The sequence below is a fragment of the Drosophila sechellia genome, chromosome 3R (assembly GCF_004382195.2).
Source record: "Drosophila sechellia strain sech25 chromosome 3R, ASM438219v1, whole genome shotgun sequence".
In the NCBI taxonomy this organism is placed as follows: Eukaryota; Metazoa; Arthropoda; class Insecta; order Diptera; family Drosophilidae; genus Drosophila; species Drosophila sechellia.
The window spans coordinates 17,798,760-17,819,610 of NC_045952.1; the positions used below are offsets into that span (position 1 = coordinate 17,798,760).

General features: G+C 42.7%; 3 protein-coding genes across 3 annotated transcripts; all 3 read left to right on the forward strand.

Annotated features, from left to right (window-relative positions):
- The first annotated feature begins 5,436 nt into the window (after nt 1–5,436).
- LOC6606939 (phytanoyl-CoA dioxygenase domain-containing protein 1) lies at nt 5,437–8,527 on the forward strand. The gene is made up of 3 exons (XM_032722217.1): nt 5,437–5,625; nt 7,279–7,936; nt 8,207–8,527. Exons 1-3 carry the CDS (start codon nt 5,602–5,604, stop codon nt 8,389–8,391), a joined length of 867 nt encoding a protein of 288 aa, XP_032578108.1. The 5' UTR covers nt 5,437–5,601; the 3' UTR covers nt 8,392–8,527.
- Nucleotides 8,528–9,061: 534 nt separating this feature from the next.
- LOC6606940 (aminoacylase-1) lies at nt 9,062–10,712 on the forward strand. The gene is made up of 6 exons (XM_002031698.2): nt 9,062–9,208; nt 9,284–9,628; nt 9,686–9,832; nt 9,889–10,172; nt 10,230–10,363; nt 10,420–10,712. The coding sequence occupies exons 1-6, from the start codon at nt 9,118–9,120 to the stop codon at nt 10,622–10,624; spliced, it is 1,206 nt and encodes a 401-aa protein (XP_002031734.1). The 5' UTR covers nt 9,062–9,117; the 3' UTR covers nt 10,625–10,712.
- Nucleotides 10,713–10,825: 113 nt separating this feature from the next.
- On the forward strand, nt 10,826–12,406 carry LOC6606941 (aminoacylase-1). The gene is made up of 6 exons (XM_002031699.2): nt 10,826–10,932; nt 10,993–11,337; nt 11,392–11,538; nt 11,593–11,876; nt 11,932–12,071; nt 12,125–12,406. The coding sequence occupies exons 1-6, from the start codon at nt 10,842–10,844 to the stop codon at nt 12,333–12,335; spliced, it is 1,218 nt and encodes a 405-aa protein (XP_002031735.1). The 5' UTR covers nt 10,826–10,841; the 3' UTR covers nt 12,336–12,406.
- The last annotated feature ends 8,445 nt before the right edge of the window (nt 12,407–20,851 follow it).

Here is a 20,851-nt window from a genome sequence, read left to right on the forward strand (position 1 = left end):
GTTTGGGTCTGGTTTTGCAGCCAATGTTGCTGCTGCTGTTGCTCTTAGCCTGAATGTTGCTGTCGCGCACTTGCAGTTAATGTTGCTGCTGTTGCTTTAAGCCTGAACAATGCTGCTGCCTTTACTTTAGGTGCTTTTATTGTTTCATTGATATGGTTGCATCTGAAACTGACGGTGTCAATACAACGATATGTGAATGTGATTTAATACTGCTTGCCAGCAAGGGTGTTGCTAATGGAAATGCTCATGTTCCTGCTGTTACTTTAACTGTTATCGTTGCAGCTGATGTTGCTGCTGTTGCCGTTGATGTTGCTAACAATTTACATACTTTGTTGCAGGATATGCACATCATGTTGCTGTCTGTACTGTTAGTGTTGCCTTTGCTACCAATGTTGCTGTTGGGCCTACGCTCTCTTAGCCATTTGTTGTGATCACTTGGCTCTCCAGTGACCCACTGCTGCTGTTGCCTTAATGTTGTTATTGCTGCCCGTCAGCAATAATTATTGCGATGGTTGCTGTCGCACAGTACCCTCAAAAAATGAAAAAAAAAAACATAGACAAACTTCAAACGTCTTTCTGCCGTGACGCCTTTTCGGCCAAGTTAAATACACTTTTTTGCACACCTTCTGTCATTTTTCATGTCTTCTCTTGTGTTTCTTAAATTTTTCGATACCCACTTCGTTGTTTGTTGCTGCTGAATTTAAATGTTATTCTGCGTGTTGAACTTGTTTCGCCGCTAATGCAATTTATTGTTGTCAAGTGTGCTTCGCAAATCTCGAATGCTCGATACCCACTTTTGTTGGGCATTACGTGCCGTTTTCACTTGTTGCAAGCTTAATTTTTACAGAAATCGAATTTCATAGGATTTCCTTAGGAAACTGTTGTTTAAATAGTTTTTGGGGCCAGTAAGTGTCAAATTATAACATACCATTTCGTTTTCCATTTAATAAACTTCCTTAACGTATTTTTTCCGATTTTACTTTCGGTTTCCTTTACCATTCACAATTTCACATGGTAACTAAACATTTACTTTTCGTTTCCTTATAGCCATGTGCTGTGCTTGCAGATTACTTTATAGACATTATCTCACCTTTTCGATTGAATAATAGCAAAAAGTAATTTGCTTTTTTAATGTACTCCCTTTGCACTTTCGATTACTCCCGCGATTACTGGATTACCGGATTAGATAATCAGCCATGGCTGCTAATCCATCATGGTGGATTTAGTCCGTGGTTCGGAGGTGAAAGAAAGCAGATTGGCAATTCGTGATCCGTTGCCAAGTTCATATCTGTTGGGCCAGCTCGTGGTGGCCGGAGGCTCTCCAAGATACCAAAAAAACGAGTGAGAAATCACAAAAGGTCAGACGGTAAGTGTGCGGTTGCCAGCGCTTGTTAACCGTTTGCTTCCCGCTTACATAATTCAATTAGGGCCTCGGCTATAATGGAGATAATTTCTGGGAGCCCAATAAAAGCGATAACAGCTAAAGCGACGACATTGGCCGCAGTCAAGGCGAAATCTAAATCTAAGTTTGGGCATCCTTTTGTTCTTGGCCAAGGCCCTGAATCTTTTGTGACTTTGTGGCTGCATTCAAGCTTTGTTCGCCATATATCGCGCGGCTTATAATCCCTCTTTTGTGGTAACAACAAAAGGCAAAGGCGAATCAATAACCTCTGGCCGCAGATGATGTTTTTTAATATCCCAAAGCGGCGTTATGATTTTTGCAAATTCAAATTAGGTTTCAACAGATTTGCCTAAGTGGTGCCAAAAGCAGTTTTTCTTATTCATTTTTGCAACCTAGTGTTTGGAATCACAGCTGGCGACGTGATCGACGATTTTGCATGGGGAGCGTGTAATTATAAGGGAAATGCTGGAAACACTGAAATGAGGCAAAAACGCACATTTCGTATACATTACCGACAGTCATCATGTTTCAGGTCGCTTTTAATGCTTCTTTCACTTTGAAGACAGGCAGACGAACAAAAACTCATATGGCTGTTGTAAAGCGCTTTCATAATCAACTGGCTGCGAAGGTGGAGCCACCGGGGAACCTCTTTTTCCAGCTGACTTTCCCACTCCCCCAATACCCTTCTCTTTATCGAAAAACATGTCGAGGTTTAGCCGGGAGTACACTTGGGAAAATTTCTTACTAGTATGAGGTGTGCAGATCTTGAACGCAATTCCATTATTAATAATTTTAGGAAGAATTATGTGAAGCTTATTTGTGAACTAGATTTTTCTGTGTATAAAGTATATGTTATTTGTTGCATAGTGCAGGCCAACCTCAATGTGCGTAATTTGGATTGCCATCAAATTAGTTTTTAATTTCTCAACTGACATTGGGAATAGAGTTAAGCCACCACACTAAAGCACGAAGCAACATTATTAACTTGGCTACCACTTTTGGGTGCCCAGCTGGTCCTCTTCTTCTGGCCACTTTCGCATTTGCATGGCCAACGCGGCTGGCGACCATTAGATTTATGGCTTTAAGTCGACGTTGTCTCGCTCTTTCGGCCAGCTGATTGATCCGAAAAATATGCGCGAGCACGATAAAGCCAGCAGATCCCAAACAAATCCGTCCATCCATTATGATGAAGTCCAAACGTGTCGCGTAATTAGCCTTTGTTATGCGAATTTCATAGGGTGGCTCTGGTTGCTGATTTAAAGCCGCCGGTTGTTGGAGGTGGAGTATCATCTAGTGGATCAGCAACTCGGGCTAAGGTCAGGCTCAAATCGCTCAGTTCGGCATGGGGGGCCTGTCCCAAATAAATAAAACGAAATCATATAAGTATAGCTAATCTATGGAGCACTGAAGCTAGCATCCTATTTGGGAAAATAATCGCAAACAGAAGATTAGTCTGGAAAGTTCGAAAGTGGAAATACCCAAAGAATTTAAAAAAATAAACTTTTTGCTTTATATTTGAAAAAATTTTTTTTTGTGTTTAATTTGGCCAACTAGAACTTTACTCAATGATTTTTTAGATGCTTAATCATACGGGTTCTTCTCCAAAACCATTTCGGCTTCGAGCAGCTTATGATAATCAGCAGACACACTGCTGACCACTTAATTACAGGGTATGCAAATTGGAAAGGCAGCTGAGCTTAATTTATGGCCCGCTGACAAGGCACATTCTAATCATCTGTAGAAGCGAAAATAACATTCACCTTCTATGGCCAAAAAGCAAAAACAAACAAACAACAAAAAATCAGTCGAATTAAAGCAACGTGAATAAAGCAATGTTGAATTTGTTATCAGTTTGTTGTTTGTTTGCCCAGCCAGGCCAATCGCGTGCCTCCGATGTGAATTAATTTAATTAGTCTCGCACACACACGGCCAGGCCAAGAAGAACCAACAGACGACCTTGGATCGCTGGTGGGTGATGGCTGATGGGCTAATGGATGGGCGAGATGGCCTAAGGTTGATGGAGTGGGATCTACTTGGCCGCTCATTGTTTATGACTCGATTGTTCAGCTGCGAGCGAACGAACGAACAGACACCTTGCCCCTTTGGGGCACCAACCACCCCCTTTCCCACCAGCCGCTTCTGCTTCTTCGCCATCTTCTTTAAGTCAAGGCCACACAGCAGCAAATCTGCACGATGGCTTCTAATTTGAATTTTACAACATGCACTTACTGGCGATGCCTCCTCGCAATGCGAATAATGCTGTTTGTATTTGCCTGCCTTATTTATGGCCGCAGCTAGTGTAATTAATCTTCTGTGGAGCCGCAATAGATGCGAAATGCGAATGCAGCAAATGTACGAGTACTAAGTCACAGGCACATGGCATAAATTTCCTGCCTGCTTATTTATCATCTGGCCATTTTCATTTGGCGACTCTTTATGGCATTTTCAGTGGAAGTTAGTCGCCGGATTTAGTTAGTTGGCTGCCTAGTCCAGTGGGTGTGTGTGAGTGTTGGACGGCTGGGTCGAGGTGCAGTCAAAAAGTGGCACTTACGGCCTTTGTTTGTGCCAAGACAGCATTGAAGATCTGCAAATATTTGAGTATTTGCACACAAGTGCGGCAGACAAGACCGAAATTAAGTTGTCAAGGAAATATATAACAAATATTAAATGGGCGGATAGTTCGAGCGAACTAACATGGAAGCTGTTTGCACTGCCCAAGTATTGGCAAATATTATTTTCAGTGTGGGATATGCCAACTGTGGGCAGGGAACTGGATTTGTATTTAACCTGTGAATAGTGTAAGCCAATAACTCATTTATATGTAATTAACTTATATGAATAGTAGATATTTTCATTGCATGGATAATTAATTGCCTTGTATCTTCGGGGATAATTAAAGTTGCCCTTCTTAATTGAGCTCATAAACATAATTAAGTTGCCAGTTTCCAAAAGTTGGTTAACTAGCTTAACTAATGAATAATCCAATACTCTCAGCTTTGTTAGCCACTGTTGAAGCATCTGCAATTAGCCGCGGAGCAACAATAGTTTTGCATACATTTCTTGCGCGCCGTGAAAAGCCGGTGAGGCAATCGCAGTTACAAAAGTCTGGCGGGGAAACAAACGAATAACGGCCCACGCATAGACGGCAATTAACTGGCACACAGGCACACAAAAGATCACTGAGAGAAAAATGTAGTATGCATCATCAATATGTTTTTTCTTGGTGGTACACTCTAGGTGTAAAATACTAGGGAAAAAATAATTTCTAAATTTCTAATACTTAAAAAACTATTTTTTTTTGTGCAGTTACATGTACACTGCAATGCTCAAAAACATATTGTGCATTTGACTCGAGGATGCCTAATGATCATATGCATGAACAGAAAGACAATGAAGTCATGTAGAAGACCCAGACCGCCGACCGATGATCACAACCGGCACACGTGTGTAAATAGAGAAAGATGGGTTTTCCATGGGACAAGGGAGAAAGAATCATTCAATGTATGTATACTTGATGGGTAGCTGAATTAGTTTGGAGATTGCGCCACACACAACAATAGCGCAAAACTAAAGTGGACAAACTAAAGTAATTCTTATTTATCAAAGTCAATGGCTAGACTGACACACATAACGACTGATAAGAAAACTGGCAAGAGAATTATGAATTCTATGGACGAAAGTAAATTGTTGCGAGGCGACGTTTAAATGTCCTGTTATAAATGTATTGCTTTATTTCGACCGATGATTTTGTTAACAAAGCACCTAAATAGTTTTTAATAATAACATTCATAAATACATACGACTTGCATATGTAAGCGACAAAATTCGTAAACTTGTGTTTAAAATAGTCGTAGATATACCCGTACTATAAAGAAGAGTATAGCAACAGTAGCGGCAACACGCGCTGAAAGTTAACAGCGCCGCTCGCTGTTATCTAACAGAAGTAGAGAAGTGTAACGGTTAAACGCCGCGTGGGAGCAGCCGCTAGTCAGATATTTTCATTTTCGAGCGTTTTCGAAAATTTCTCTACCGATCAGTTTTAAAAGACAAGCCAAACAGTGCGAAACGTTCTCGAACGCTACGGAAAGGCAAATTAAGCACAGAACCAATACAAAAGTTCGGGAGTTCGCGTTGTTTGAGTTGAAAACAAAAGTAAAATTTAATTCATTTCAAAATAAACAAACAGAAATCGACACAAAATGCACAGCAAACTGTTGGACGAGGTGGGTATTCATATTCAATCAATCGATCAATATTTTCCTTATGCGTATTATAACTACATATTTTGGAAGCCAACGTATTATTTATTGGAAGCACTCTTAGTTAGTCATCTTCATCCTGGGATGACTTGTTCCCAAAGAGTCATCGTGTTATTTACAACCATCTGCATCATAAACATTTCTTTGGCTCGGAAAATTCAATGTCGAAAAAGCATTCTTTTGTTGCTCTGCAGAATAATGAAAAGACAAGGAAATTTTTGCTGATTGAGGAAATGTTTTCAGATTCTGGAAATTTCACCTATTTGGTTAAAACAAATACGGAACAACAACTCTTAATACCAGACTAGTTTCCAAACAACGTGTGGGGCTCATAATAATGACACGGTGGTTAATTATGGTTTAGAATAGTTTGTTGATAAACTGGTTTGCACTTGGTCGACCTCTAGATTGAATTGAATATTTCACTCAGCATAAAATTGATTCATTTTTATATTGCAAAACAATTCGGATTTTCTCACTGTAGTCTACGCCCAAGTTCTAGTTCACCAAGCCATTACTCAACATGTGGATTACATATTAATGCAAAGCTCCTCGTGCAAACATGCTTCACTTCAAGCACTTGCCATTATCAAATACAACGCGATTACAAAATCAGCTGGCCAAGCTCTGGTGTAATTTTCCATGCACACGCCTTTGTAATGGAGCCACAAACATATATGTAGGGTACATTGTGCACAGACCACCATCCGGAAAATAGGCCCACTTTCCTGTCCCTTTTCCGATGATTTATCTTCGCGGTTCTGTTAGCGTCAGATCGACAGCTGACCCGATCTCTTTCGTCTTTTCGATCACTTCAGGTGATTTTGTCGGCTGCCTTTGAGTCACGGCGACTATTTTTACTCTCGTTTTTCATTTTTAAAATTCTCGCTCGAGCAATTTAGATTTATTTAATTTAACCACACTCATGCCACTGGGAACCGGGAGAAAGAATGGGAGAGCCCCCACAACAAAAGTGATTTATTTACCAAGCCGAAATTCTATTGCTCTTCCTGAAAAGTCAGGCATAAATCTAAGAGATATTAATTGTTCAACAAAGCAATCATTTATCTTAGTTTAGATGCCACTATGAGTATCGTTCTCGATGGCCAATCCACTATACCCCTGAAATATGCATTAGGAGCAGAGAATGTGTGAATTTTCAATTTTACGTTGACTGATTTCAATGAATGAGCACGGATTTCGGTTCGTGGGTTTATGTCAGGCAGAATTAACTTTTTGACGTGCACCGAAATTTGTTAATTAGCGAACGTTAGAAAGGTGAACAAAGTGAACTAGTGCACTGCGCGAAAAAAGCAGTTTTTAAGAAAATAAATATTATATTTTCATCATTTTTAACAGTAGTTTTCTCTATGGGCCCATTTATGTTGCTGATTTTTTGCGATGTTGTTTGCTGCGATTAAGTTTGAAACAGTAAGCGCGTGCCCATTATGCAGTCGGTCAATCGGTCAGTTGGTGCGATAATGCCTCCAGCCCCCGTAGAGTCCGGTTAGATATTGCCGGACCCGCCAGACCAGACGGCGCAGCCGATAAGCAATATAGCTAAAAAAGATTATTCCTTGAATTGACTGAGACCTTCACCCGCTTTCCTATTTTCAGCTGAATGAAAACGGCTACATTGTCATCGAGGACTTCCTCACTGCCGAGGAAGTGGACTCCCTGTACCAGGCGGGAAGAGCTCTGTGCCTAGATGCTCCGCAGAACAACAGGAAGATCTTCAGCACCATAAAGCAGGAGGATGCGCAGGGAAAGGAGCTGTACTTCATGGAATCGGGAGACAAAGTGCGTTACTTCTTCGAGAAGGGCGCGGTGGGAGATGAGGGCCAGCTGCTGGTGGATCCCATGATCGCCCTGAACAAAGTGGGGCATGCTCTGCACGTGGAGCATCCTGCCTTCAATGCCATCACTTTTAGCAACCGGGTTCGGGAGATCTGCTGGCAGTTGAACTACAATAAGCCGGCCGTCTGCCAAAGTATGTACATCTACAAGAATCCCGGAGTGGGTGGCGAGGTGACGCCCCATCAGGACTCATGGTTCCTACACACGGATCCCAACTCGGCGGTGGGCTTTTGGCTGGCCCTTGAGGACTGCACCCTGCAGAACGGCTGCCTGCAGTTCATCAAGGGCTCACACAAGAGTGGAGTCCACAGGCGCTACCTCCGCAATCCCGACAAGGATGCCAGCGAACTGATGGTCTACGATCGGGCAGCTCCCATTTATCCGCAGTCCAGCTTCACGCCAATGCAAGTCAGCAAGGGTAAGTTGATAAACAAATTATTTATCATGAATTTAAAGTAGGTGAAGCACTTTGTAAGTACTGCAGAGTACTAGAACTTCGGTAGACCCATTTAAAGTTTATCTTTATGGTGGGTAAGGTGCAAAGTAAATATTTCGTTAGCTGCTTTTATCAGTCCATGTGCAGTTTTATTTTTGGCCTGGTCCCCTAAAGAGTTACATTCGTGGTTTTCTATTAAACGTTTTACTACTATATAGTCATTATAACATATGTTTTACTTCATTTTTCCAGGCACCTGCATTATAATCCACGGCAATGTGGTGCACAAGAGTGAGCCGAATCGCTCGCAAAAGAGTCGCCACGCCTACACTTTCCACGTCATCGAGACTGAGAACAACGTCAAGTATTCGGAGGACAATTGGCTGCAGGCGCCGAAGGATAAGCCATTCCCCGTCCTCTTCGAACGCAAGGCCTAAGGGTCTGGTGGAGATCGTTATTCGGTATTTTCGCATATAAGACTCTAGTGACTCTTTAAGTTTCGTTGTACATACCAAGATGTATGATGTAATTGTAAATGTAAAGAATAAACTTCCTACTGTATTAAAATCTGAATTTCAACTGGTCTCAAGTAGTAGTCAAGCAGTGCTGAAAGCTGGCTTTAAAGCAGTACTTTGGGCTCGAGCCAGTGTGCAAGCAGTTGATGGGAACAGATTGCAAGGGGCGAACGACCGACCTTATAACAAATCTACGAATCAAATTTAAACGATAACAGAAAGTAGAAGGAGACCACGGTCAAATTGGTACAGTAAAAACACAATAAAGACGAAAATTAAAATCCTCTGGACTATTTTGTCAAATATTACAAATAAAAGCTAAGCCTTATAGTGCTGGAAGTGTTTTTGTATGTAAAATAAGAATTTGTTTTCCAAAGTAGTCTCCTCCATTCACTGATTGTTGTTGTTGATTAAAACAAGTGAACCCTTCGCTACTGTGACGTAAACGAGTTTTCCACCATCCGAAATTCTCGTTTACAATTTGATAAAATTATTTGTGTCCGCCACCTCGCGGGTGGCGCGTTGGCGTTACGATCGTGAGAGATAAGTCTATTAGTAGTAGGGCACTGGAACTCGACTCGGACACTAGCTAACACAACTCAGTATGCTGCCAGCTGTCAGCCGCAACAGATCGTATATAGAATTGAAATGGCCACCAGCAAGTGGGAATCCGATGAGGAGATACAGTACTTTCGCGAGTATCTGCGCATCCCAAGTGTTCATCCCGATCCGGACTATGGTTAGAATCAGCATGATAGTATATTTTAAAGAAATTGAGTGGCACTTTTAAAGATATTTACACTTAACTCTACAGCACCATGCGTCGAATTTCTCAGGCGACAGGCAAATCTGATGGATTTGCCAATGAAGGTGTATTACCCAGCAAATGAAAAGAATCCCGTGGTGGTTTTGACATGGAAGGGACTCAATCCCGAGTTGCCCAGCATTTTGCTGAACTCCCATATGGACGTGGTTCCCGTATTCCCAGAAAACTGGACCCACCCACCATTTGGAGCAGACATCGATGAGGAGGGTCGCATTTTTGCCAGGGGAACACAAGATATGAAGTCCGTGGGAATGCAGCATCTCGCTGCAGTTAGAGCGCTTAAAAGAAGTGGAGCGAAATTGAAACGCACTATCCACATCTCTTTTGTGGCGGGTTAGTTACTTATACGATCTATTACATCATAAAACATATAAAATTCTATTTACTTAGATGAGGAAATGGGCGGTCGTTATGGCATGAGACCTTTTGTGCCCACTGATGATTTCCGTGCTCTTAATGTGGGATTTGCCATGGACGAGGGATTGGCTTCACCCGATGATCACCTTCCTCTTTTCTATGCAGAGCGAGCAGTTTGGCGTAAGTTATACCTTAAATTTAGCAAGGGACTCCTATATACTTACCACCTCAAACAGGCGTATATTTCAACATCAGTGGGACTGCTGGTCATGGATCGCTTTTGCTGCCCAATACTGCTGGTGAAAAGCTGAACTATATAGTCGGAAAGATGATGGAGTTTCGTAGGACTCAGGTCCAAAGATTGCAGAATAATCCAGAGTTGGTCATTGGCGATGTAACGACCATTAATTTGACCAAACTTGGTGGCGGAGTTCAGAGCAATGTGGTGCCTCCCTTGCTGATGGTCTGCTTCGATTGTCGTTTGGCTCTAGATGTGGATTTTGAGGAGTTTGAAGCTAATGTAGGTGCTGTACTCATCCTAAATGTTCCCTAAACAAACCTACAGGCATATTTATAGCTCCACAAATGGTGTGCCGACGTGGGTGGTGGCATCGAGATCACTTACGAACAGAAGCAACCTAAAGTCCCGCCCACCGCCATCGATGATAGTAATCCCTTCTGGCTCGCTTTCAAGAAAGCTACCGATGAGATGTAAGCTCTTAACTTATAAGACCTCTGTTTATCATAGCATATTATTAATCTTTCAGGCACATTTCCGTCAAACCGCAAATATTTACCGGTGGAACTGACAGCAGATACATTCGTGCCGTTGGCATTCCAGCTTTGGGCTTCTCACCCATGAATAATACACCTGTACTGCTCCACGATCACGATGAGTCCATTCAGGCGGACATCTATCTGCGCGGTGTGCAGATATTTCAGAAGATAATTAGCAACGTTGCGAATGTCTAGTTAATCCCTTTTATATGCTGTATTTTTGTTTTATATGATAACAGTTATAAGATAAATAAACTCCTTGAAGTAATGGATTTGGCAAGCATTCGTTTATGATGGATTTGCTGCAGATTGCATTTGCACACGAAGATAAAACTAATAAAAGATAAATAAGAACTTATAGACAAGATCAAACTTTAGATTCAGTTATGTCTGAGCTTTAGATAGAAACACAATGGCTGCTAGGAACTGGGAGACCGACAAGGAGATAGAATATTTCCGCGAATACCTGCGCATCCCAAGCGTGCATCCGAATCCTGATTATGGTGGGTACCTAATTAATTATACCCATGATTAGTACAAGAATATGCCCATTATTTTACTAGAACCGTGCGTAGAGTTCCTAAAGCGTCAGGCTGAGGATTTGGATCTACCCGTTAAGGTCTACTATCCTCTCGATAAACAAAATCCAGTGGTCGTTCTGACCTGGGAGGGAACTGAAAAGGAATGGCCGAGTATCTTGCTAAACTCCCATATGGATGTAGTTCCCGTATTCCCTGAAAAATGGACCCATCCACCGTTTGGGGCAGAAGTCGATGAGGAGGGTCGCATTTTTGCCAGAGGATCTCAGGACATGAAGTGTGTGGGAATGCAGTACTTGGCAGCCATCAGAGCATTAAAAGGCAAAGGATTGCGATTCAAGCGAACCATTCACATATCATTCGTTCCAGGTAAATAACCATTTAATTATCCCAAATTTTTAAGCTTGACATTTTTTTGATTAGATGAAGAGGTAGGTGGACGAAAGGGAATGATGCCATTTGTTAGTTCGGAAGAGTTTAAGTCGCTCAATATTGGATTTTCCCTGGACGAGGGAATCTCCTCTCCGACTTCAGAGTTTCCCGTTTTCTATGCCGAGCGAACATTAAAAGGTAAGTATATTTAAAAACCCTTACAGGTTAAGACTAATTGGTGGATGTTTTCAGGTGTTATTTTTAAGATTAGTGGATCTGCCGGGCATGGATTGCTTCTAATGCCGAATACAGCGGGCGAAAAGCTTAGTTATATAACCAGCAAGATGATGGAGTTCCGTGCAAGTCAGTTAAAACGCCTGAATGATAATCCAGAGTTGCAGATTGGCGATGTGACTACCATTAACCTGACCATCGTGGATGGCGGAGTGCAAAGCAATGTGGTGCCACCCTTGCTGACCGCCGTTTTTGATGTTCGATTGTCCTTGGATCTTAAAGTCTCCGACTTCTACACTTTTGTGAGTACCCGAATAAATAAGCCATTATATTACTAATAGTATACTCACATTCTAGTTGGTGAACTTGTGTGAAGAGGCTGGTGGCGACATCGAGTTTGAGTTCACTTCAAAACGAAGAAATGAGCACACTGCTCCCACGGTCACGGATGAATCGAATCCCTTTTGGATGACCTTTAAAAGTGCCACGGATGAGCTGTGAGCTTAAAATAATCTTCGAAATAACTTAATTCTAATAAATTATTTTCCAGAGGTTTGAAGACCAAGCTGCAGGTCTTTCCAGGTGGCACCGATAGTCGCTACATTCGCGAAGTAGGCATTCCAGCCTTGGGATTTTCTCCTATTAATAACACTCCGGTTCTTTTGCACGATCACGATGAGATTCTTCGTGTAGAAACGTACTTAAAAGGTATTGAGATATACAAGAAAATTATTGAAAACTTGGCAAGCGTTGAAAGCTAATTTCTTCTGAATTAAGCCTGTTGAAAAAAGCGTAAATGTTTTCACGAATAAAGTAATAATTTGGATCAATAGTATTCCTTTTTTTGTAAGTCGCTTAAATTTATTGACATTTATTTAAAATAAACATACATGCCCATATTTTACACGAGTATCAAAACTCTTACATACACGAATATGTATCTATGTAATGTAATATTTGGTGCGGGTCACGACTATGTTAAGCGCGTACCAAAACACGGTGCAGAACTGTGCTAAGTTAAAGAAAGGGCAGGACCCATTTATTTAGTACTTGTTATTAGTACTTGTTCTCTTCCATGTCGGCGGTTGAAATTGAAAATGGCTTATCGTTAATTTAACACTAAAATTGTAATATATATATATATATAAGTTTGAATATTGATCAAAAGTCAATAAGAAGCGAATTCACAAGTCTTTAGTAAAGACACATACACACTTTCTTACCAGTATTTGTATTTTTACCAAAATACGAATTATGGTATTATGAAATAACATAAATTATTCAAAATCTTAGTCAATTAAACTCCGAAATCCTGGTCAATTCAAGCATATGCCTTAGTGCCAAAAATAATATATTAACAACTGAGTTAATTGGATTGATTTTAAGTTTTCTAAGATAAGTTAATGCGCTCACCATAACAATAAGATTCCAGCTTTAAGCCACAAATTTTCTCTGCCTTAGCCAAAGTCGATCACTTAAAATACACATGCTGTACTCCACCTCCGGTCAGGATAGGTCCCCCGACCTCCTCAGGATACCCACATCGCAGATGTCCCCAGCCATAATTTTGTAGTTGGCCAACTTTTTGCGACTTTTATGCTGCGGGTCTTTTGTTGGCCGCTGCTCGGGCCGCCTTGGGCTGCTGGCTCTTACGTGTAATGTTCTCTCATGTTGCAAAACGATTTGTTGGAGCCAAGATTTATGAACTTGTTCCCACTGACAGTGGACAGTGGTTAAGGTAACACACACGGCAATCTGTGCGCGTGTGTGTGTGTGTGTGTGTGCGTGAACATGCCGCCTAATTAGAAGATTTTAATTATCTGTTTTCAATCAGCTTCCATTGAGATAATGATAATGCTGCCGCAGCCTTGTTCTTGTTCGGATTTCGCATCTTTCTCGGCCCCCAGTTTTACTTCGCTGTGCATTTTTTGCTGCTTCTTTTCGGCACTACTTTGTGTCCGTTTAAGCCAAAATGCTGTTGACATTTCGCTGGCAGCGGCGGCCTGGCCAGAATCCGAATCCGAATCAGAATCGGAAATTGGGCAAGGTGTTGTTGGTATCGCGGCCACGCGCATGCTGCCAATAAGCGCTGTCAAAGTGTCCTAAATCGATTAGAATTGATTTTGAAGGGACCGCTGACAGGCCAAAACGGACCCGCGAGCAATCATCCTCGATACAATGGCGCGGATTACAGTTGTCTGTCGTGTCCTATGGACTTGCCACTCCCAATCCAACCCGCTCCACGACCAGCTCCCATCGGCAGTCCCTGGCATCCTGCCCTTCCTCCGGCCGGATTGCATGTTTAAGGCCAAACGGAGAGGCGATGTTGCTGTCATTGACGATTTATGTCAACTGCCGCCGCGGCACAATATTCAAATTCTTTGCATTCACTCATCACTTGTCGCCGGCGAGCCGCCTGTCCTCGCCGCTCATGAGACGCTTGTCAGGGGTGTCCCCGGAAAGGGTACTTTTTGGGGGGCTCAAAGCCCTCCTATGTATGAATCGAATGGTCCTAGACAAGGTCCCTATGCTAATTCATTCTTATTGGGTTATAGTAACTGAAAGTATTATAGATTTTTGAATCAGCGTCCCCTTTTGAAATCAACTGCTCACTACGCCTTTGGAAAAAGACGAATGCTTTGAACTTTTAAATCACTGGTCTGCAAAATAATGAAACACGAAATACCTGACGAGGGTTGCTTGAGAGAAAAGACATAAATTTCATGATAAAAATATTCTAACTAAAACTATTCTGCCTATTAAGATTTTTGCTTATTTGTGAATACCAAAAAACAAGTTTTTATAGAATATAGAATATATATTTTCCTAGAACTTTTCAAGCCACCCACTGGACAGCTCTTTCCCCAGGCACACCGAACGAAGCTCATCTCCACCTAGTTAACTCGCAAATTGAATTCAAAATCAAAATTTATTTAACTCTAATGGATTTGGCAACCTGAGTGGTTGCCCCGCCCCACGAAAAGGGACGCTGGTCGGCTCATCTTATCGAAACTTTGTCGGATACTGGATACTGAATTGTGGATATCTGGATATCTGGTGGCCGGTTCGCGCGTTTTTGCCACGCCACTTTGACTCCGTTGTGTTGCCTTGATTTGACAGGATTCATTGTCTCCGCCACTTCAGTGACTTCAAGCTTACGCGCGTTCCTCGTCTTGGCCTTCTGGAGAACCGTCCTGAGAATCTGAGCTGGATACGTATTGACAGTTTAAATGCGTCCATCACTTGGCCTGAACTCGGCCCGCGGCTGACGCTGACGGAATTCATTTAAATACATTTCGGCCCCAAGGGGCCAGACAGGACCATTCGCATTGTTGCCCCCGAGGTTTAGGACACTGAGAAAATATCAGTATAATTACAGAAGAATGCCAATGATTTGCCATCACTCTCAGCGCTAGTTAAGTTTTCTATGCTAAACAAATTTTTAGAGAAGTGCATCTAATCTGTAAAAAGTGCATTTCCTGAGAATGTATTTGTATAATTTTATAAAAAGGGTTTTTTTTTTGAGTGCAGTGGGAAGTAAATTGGGCCGCGTCAGAGCCAATCGACTGGAATTTATATGCAGCGCATTTTCGTGGCCTTTGATTGACTTGTGTCACTTTGTCTCATTTGTCAGACGAACGCCTTCGACCAGGCGGGATGTTGGGATGCCCGGATGACTGGATGCCTGGATGCCTCGATGCTCATCATCATCCCTTCTCCGATCCTGGCGCTTAAGTGTCAGGTGTCTCACTTTGGGCCGCTCAATTGAAATGTTCTGGCGGATAATTCGAGGACGAGGGCCCAGTTCTTTGTGGCAACTAAATGACACGAGTCTGCATTCAAATGCCCATCAAGTTGTTACACAGTCGAGCGGGCAGCGCGTATCCTTTTGGGCAATATCCTGCCGCAAAGCACAACTCTCGAACATGGGATTTATGACAGCTGAATGGGGGGGAGGTGTAATCGGGTGGTATACATACATGTAGGAATGGGACAACGGAAATGTCCTGCCTGCTAACCGGAGATATGTTTCATATCCGCAACACGATGGCCAACTAACGTGCGAGATTTCCACATTCGCACTCGGATTACCATTACCATGTCCATTCACTCTACGCTCTGCAACTGAACGCCGCTGAATCTGAGTGCCCGTGACAGCCAAGATTTGTTTGTTTGCCCACGTCCAGCCCGTCTAGTCGTCCTAACCCAAAAGGGTTCCGCATTCAGATAATACCGCACGTCTGATTGAAGCGGGCCTCCATTGGCATGTCCTTCAATCCGCCTGACAGCCGTAAACTTTTATCCCCCTTTAGATCCACAGATTGCTTGTTTTTGCATCCGATTCCACTGATTCCACTAACGCAGTGCCGCCTGCTCCTCCTGTTAACATGGCCATTAATAATGGTTCGCCGCAGAAGCACTACCCAAGGTGTTCAAAGTCCTTGCCGCCTCTGCCCGCCGGCCAAGTGCAATTATTAACCAAATTGCGGCAATTGTAGCCGCTGGCCAAGATCCCATTGTGCCGCTGCATCATTCGTAGTTGGTTCAAGAAGAAAAATACGATATTTTTTGGTAAGTCTTGCCCCGAGTTCAGAATGAAAGTAACTACTTTTTAATATATGTATAATGTTTAACTACTCACTGATTCAATTGCCTAAGAAAGCAAAGTGCAATAATCTTTTATTTCCTGCCAAAGCTTTTGTTATTTTGGCCCACATAAATCTCGGCATGAATGAATTAACATATCAAGATCGGCCGAACCCATCCGCGTAGCCCCGAAAATCGTTTCAAGTTGCAGCCTTGATTTAGATAATGCAAAACGCTAACGCCCGACTACTTGTTGCAATTATGATTGCGCCAGAAGTTTTGGTGGCCAGCTGCCTCTCGGAGTCGCGGATCTCGGAACGCCCAGAGGTGTACCCAGCTCGATGGCAAATTGAAAGCCAAATGCAACTGGCAAAGACGCCCCCGAGCAACACGCCCATGCGATGACTGCGAGTTGTAAGATGCACACGAAAAAAGAAACCAAACCTACATTTGACTTTTATAATAGAATTATGAGAATTAGTTGATTTCATTAACATTGGTCTCTAGATTTTTGTGTGGATATAAGAAGTTATTATCGAACATATAAAATATCAAGAGCATTGTGTCAAAAGTAAAATAATAGGCATCAGTTATCAACTTTCACAATAAATTCATCTGGTTTACAATAAATATGGTTTTAATAAAAAATGTAATTGATTTAAACAATCTTTTTTCCATATGTACTGAACAGGGAGCTTGGTATTTGCCACAATTGCCTGGCACTTTGTAACTGTCGGCGGCTATTAAGCGACTCATTTTTCGCGGTGCTGCACTATGTGGGCATGCAAATGCCATGCCCCACTGGCTACCGATTGGGATTCAGATTTAGATTCAGATTCGTACTCGGATGCAGTAAGAGATGCAGATACAGCTGGGGCAGCTGCTGTAAGTTTGTAACCCGAAGGAAAAGGTTGCGTAATTTGCTCGATGGCGGCGCAGTTTTTGATTTCCTTCAATTGGCAAGCGTCGCACAATCAGGCTTGTGCTGACCAAAAGCCGAAAGGTTCGGCCAGGATGGTCCCTCTTCGGCCAATGGCCCCTTGAATTGAATTCAAATTTCAATGCAATTTTGCATATCCAAGCGCATTATAGCCGCTTGCCAACTTACTTCCCAGTGCGCAAAATCCTCCGCTTCAGTCTCAGCCTCAATTTCAGTCCCGGCTTCAGCACAAAGCCTATTGAACTGTGGGCCATTTTGGCCTTTGATGCGCCGGCAGTTTTAGCCTTTAGGCAGCTTTCGGCTTCAGGCGGCCGCCTTTGTGTCCTGATGTCCACCATTTTGGCAACTTGCCGCTCGGCTCAATCTCAACTGCAACTGAATTACGCAGAATGGATTCGAGCAGGAACAGGGGCATCAGTGCACTGTGGGAAAAGTGTACAGTAAGCAATATGATTGTTGTTCGTATTTCGCTTAAAAAGCTATCAAACTAATGGGATGCATCTGCATCAGTCATCTGTATAATATAGCATATGTTAAAAACAGAAAACCTCCATGAAGATGCCATATTTTAGGTAAGGTTTAAGGATTATCATAGCTTTTACATTTGTTTTTGGCTAGCACACCTTGGCATAATTATTTCTCAGTGCTCTTGAGAAGGTGGATGCAACTAAGCTGCTCAGCAAGATGGACTGAACGTCAGGAGCACAGCGACAAGAGCCTGGGATTGGATTGGGTTGGGTTGGGAACTGCGGATTGGGGAGCTGCTCGTTGGGCCTTTTTTTATTCGTGGAATCAGAGAGTATTGACATTTTTTCAACGGCGACAGCAACAGCGGGACGAACATTTGCTACATTTCGCTGGCTCCCAGTGTTCGGATCGCTTCTTGGCCAGAAGAGCGAGAACAATGGCCAAGATGTGCCAGAGTGGGCAGGCATCATGTGGCGACGACAATCGCATCAGCGCATCCATTCCTCCATTCGCAGGTCTTCCAGCTCGGAGCTCCAAAATCCCATCTCCAGCCCCGCGATCGGTTAGCATTATTGCATGGGGATCGGGATCGGGGCACTTGGCTCTTGGTTCCGCTTTCGGCCTCGTTTAACCGCAATTGGGGGAGCGACAGAGATGGAACTGGCAAGATCTGTGTTCCTCCTGCTTCTGAAAGTGTCCCCGTCAGGTGTGTGGGTTTGTGTTTTAGTCTCCACAGAAGTCTCGGTCTGCAAGACCACTCGAATGCGCTACATTTGTGAAGGTCACAGCTATATCGTACAAAATCTGTTAGCAATAGAACAAACTATACGATTTTCATTAAAGGAATTAGATATTTCCTAGAAGTATTACCATGCTTAAACCGAATTTAAGTTACTATTATTAATGGTATAACATAGTTGATAAGTAGATTTTGTTGATTCATTAAAGCAAATTTGGTCTTAACTTTAGATTAATATCATATTTTAGTTACACCCAATTGTGTAGGGTGCATATAGAAATTGCCGACAAAAGTAGGGAACTTTGGGCATCATCGGCAGCCATCTATATGTGTCTTGCGATCGCCGAGCGTGGTGGTGGCTACCAGGATGCGATGGAATGGATGCTGGGCTGGTCAATGGAGTCATGTCCATGTTATAAGCACTTAATCTGATCAGCCCTCGACTGAAGAAGCCTTTGTTTCTCCGCCCGGCGATCCTCTGCGTTGATTCTTTGTAGGAATTTTTTTGTCTGTTTGCTGGTTCAGCTTAAATCGCGGCTAAATTATTTGGCGACTTTTGGCCTGGAACTGAAACTAATTTGTTGATGGCCAGTGGCCATCAATTAAAAGCATTTGACTGAAAGCCTTCAAGCCATCGTACCCTACTCAAGATGTCTATCTGTCTAGGGAGTTTCCTTTCGGATTGGGGATTTGGGATATGTGATGTTTCAGGATGTTGAGGAAGTCGTAATTCGCCTAACAGTTTGCCCCCCACTTTCCCCCGTTTTATTAGTATTAATTTGTGTCTGTTTCGCTGTGTTCTCGTTTTTTTTTAGTTTTTTGTTCTATATACAAACTGCGGTAGGTGAATGTTAATAGCCAGCTCAAGTGGCCGGGAAAATGCTTTCACTTTTGGATTGTGCCACGGATTTGGACTACGAATCGGATACGGATTTGGACCACACACACTGGCACTCGTGTTATGTGTCGCACATACACAGGCACACCACACACACACACTTTCAGATAAACACTGGCTATCAAAATATTTAGAGAAAGGCGGGAGTGGAAAAGAGGCAGATTGTTAGGGTCGCAGGCCAAAGTGAAAGCGGTAGTCAAATTTTTATGGAGTTGCCCAGCAGGAGCTAACTAATCCGAGGTCGCTGCTCGGAAGATACTCAGATACTCAACGAACACTGATCCTCCGATCCTCAAAAGATATATATCCTCACAATTGACTTTGCGGCAGGGACACAAAGGCAAATCCGCTGCGACAACTGCGACATCGACAATGACAGACGTCTTGCGGGCCTTTAGCGCATTATTTCACTCTCCGTTCCGGCGTTCTGCATTTGCATACGGCTTTGTGGCAAACTCTGGCTAAAACCGAAGAAAAAAAATCGAAAACCAAAAGGCAAAAAGGCGAAAAGCCGCTGGCCATTTCGTCATGCTTGATTGTTGAGTGCCTCCTTTTATGAGCTGATCTCTGGCGAGGAACGGCTCCTGAAATTCGTAGAAAACGCCACAAGACACACATTGTATCGCCGCACAGTGGTTGCCAAAATCTAAAACGAGATCAGCTCACCTGGGTGGGTGTTATTAGCCGATTACGAAAGGTGCCATCGGCAACAAAAGGCTAAGGTTCTTGCAGCTGAGATTGCGAATTTGCATTGTGCTCTAAGATTACATTTGTATAAGATCCCTTGTGGCTGGAATTCTAATTATATTCAGCTGAATAAATTCTTGAAGAGCCTTAACAAATTTTCACAAAAGAAAGCCACAAAAAATATTCTAAAATCAACACAAAACAGCTATAAAAGTCGATTATAGTTACAAAGTGTTAAAAGGCAAGAAGGTATCTCAGGATTATTTCTGTAGCATAACTTTAATGTTAATATTTTAAACCACTGTATCTGCTCAGACCCTACTATATGCTACTATTTCCCCTCTCCAACTTCGTCATCCAGTTGCCCAAATAAGGTGCAACAATTGCAGCAGTGGCCGCTGTTGCCACCGTTGCAAGTTGCAAGTTGCAACTGAAGCTGGAGCAGCGACTGCCCTGCCGGCAAGTCTTTTGTTTTTGATGAATGATTGCAATTTATTTGTATTGTTGCATTGCTGGCATTCATCGCCAATTGCATTTTTGATTATGTGAACTTATTTCAGCCGACCCAATGGCATCAAAAGGCGTTTTGCCGACAATGCAAAACACACACACTTCCCACTTGGGCACCCCGAATGGATCGATGTATTTCAATATCTGGATTCCATATCCCAAAGAGGAGGAAACTGCGGTTCGAGTATTTCGATTTGGTTCGATTTGGCGGTTGCCGTTGTTTGTTTATTTATTTAGATTTAAAAGTCCGCCAAGCTTCTTGCTCATGTTGTTTTTAAGTGGTGGCGCCAATGGCTGAAATCGAACGGAATGGGTATTCGGATTCAGATTCAGAATCAGATTCAAATTCATACGCTGTGCAGTGGGCTGCATGCGCTTTGTTTAAACATAAATTTTTCATTTTTTTAAATCAATAAAGCTGAAAGCGCCAGAGCCAAAGCCAAACAGC

What these genes read in the sequence shown, in the direction of transcription:
- LOC6606941 (XM_002031699.2), top strand. Translation starts at nt 10,842, where the DNA reads ATGGCTGCTAGGAACTGGGAGACCGACAAGGAGATAGAATATTTCCGC. An exon ending in GCATCCGAATCCTGATTATG is followed by an intron (nt 10,933 to 10,992) that starts GTGGGTACCTAA and finishes TTATTTTACTAG; the next exon opens with AACCGTGCGTAGAGTTCCTA. An exon ending in TCTCCGACTTCTACACTTTT is followed by an intron (nt 11,877 to 11,931) that starts GTGAGTACCCGA and finishes CTCACATTCTAG; the next exon opens with TTGGTGAACTTGTGTGAAGA.
- LOC6606939 (XM_032722217.1), top strand. Translation starts at nt 5,602, where the DNA reads ATGCACAGCAAACTGTTGGACGAG. An exon ending in ACAGCAAACTGTTGGACGAG is followed by an intron (nt 5,626 to 7,278) that starts GTGGGTATTCAT and finishes TCCTATTTTCAG; the next exon opens with CTGAATGAAAACGGCTACAT. An exon ending in GCCAATGCAAGTCAGCAAGG is followed by an intron (nt 7,937 to 8,206) that starts GTAAGTTGATAA and finishes TCATTTTTCCAG; the next exon opens with GCACCTGCATTATAATCCAC.
- LOC6606940 (XM_002031698.2), top strand. Translation starts at nt 9,118, where the DNA reads ATGGCCACCAGCAAGTGGGAATCCGATGAGGAGATACAGTACTTTCGC. An exon ending in TCATCCCGATCCGGACTATG is followed by an intron (nt 9,209 to 9,283) that starts GTTAGAATCAGC and finishes TTAACTCTACAG; the next exon opens with CACCATGCGTCGAATTTCTC. An exon ending in TTGAGGAGTTTGAAGCTAAT is followed by an intron (nt 10,173 to 10,229) that starts GTAGGTGCTGTA and finishes GCATATTTATAG; the next exon opens with CTCCACAAATGGTGTGCCGA.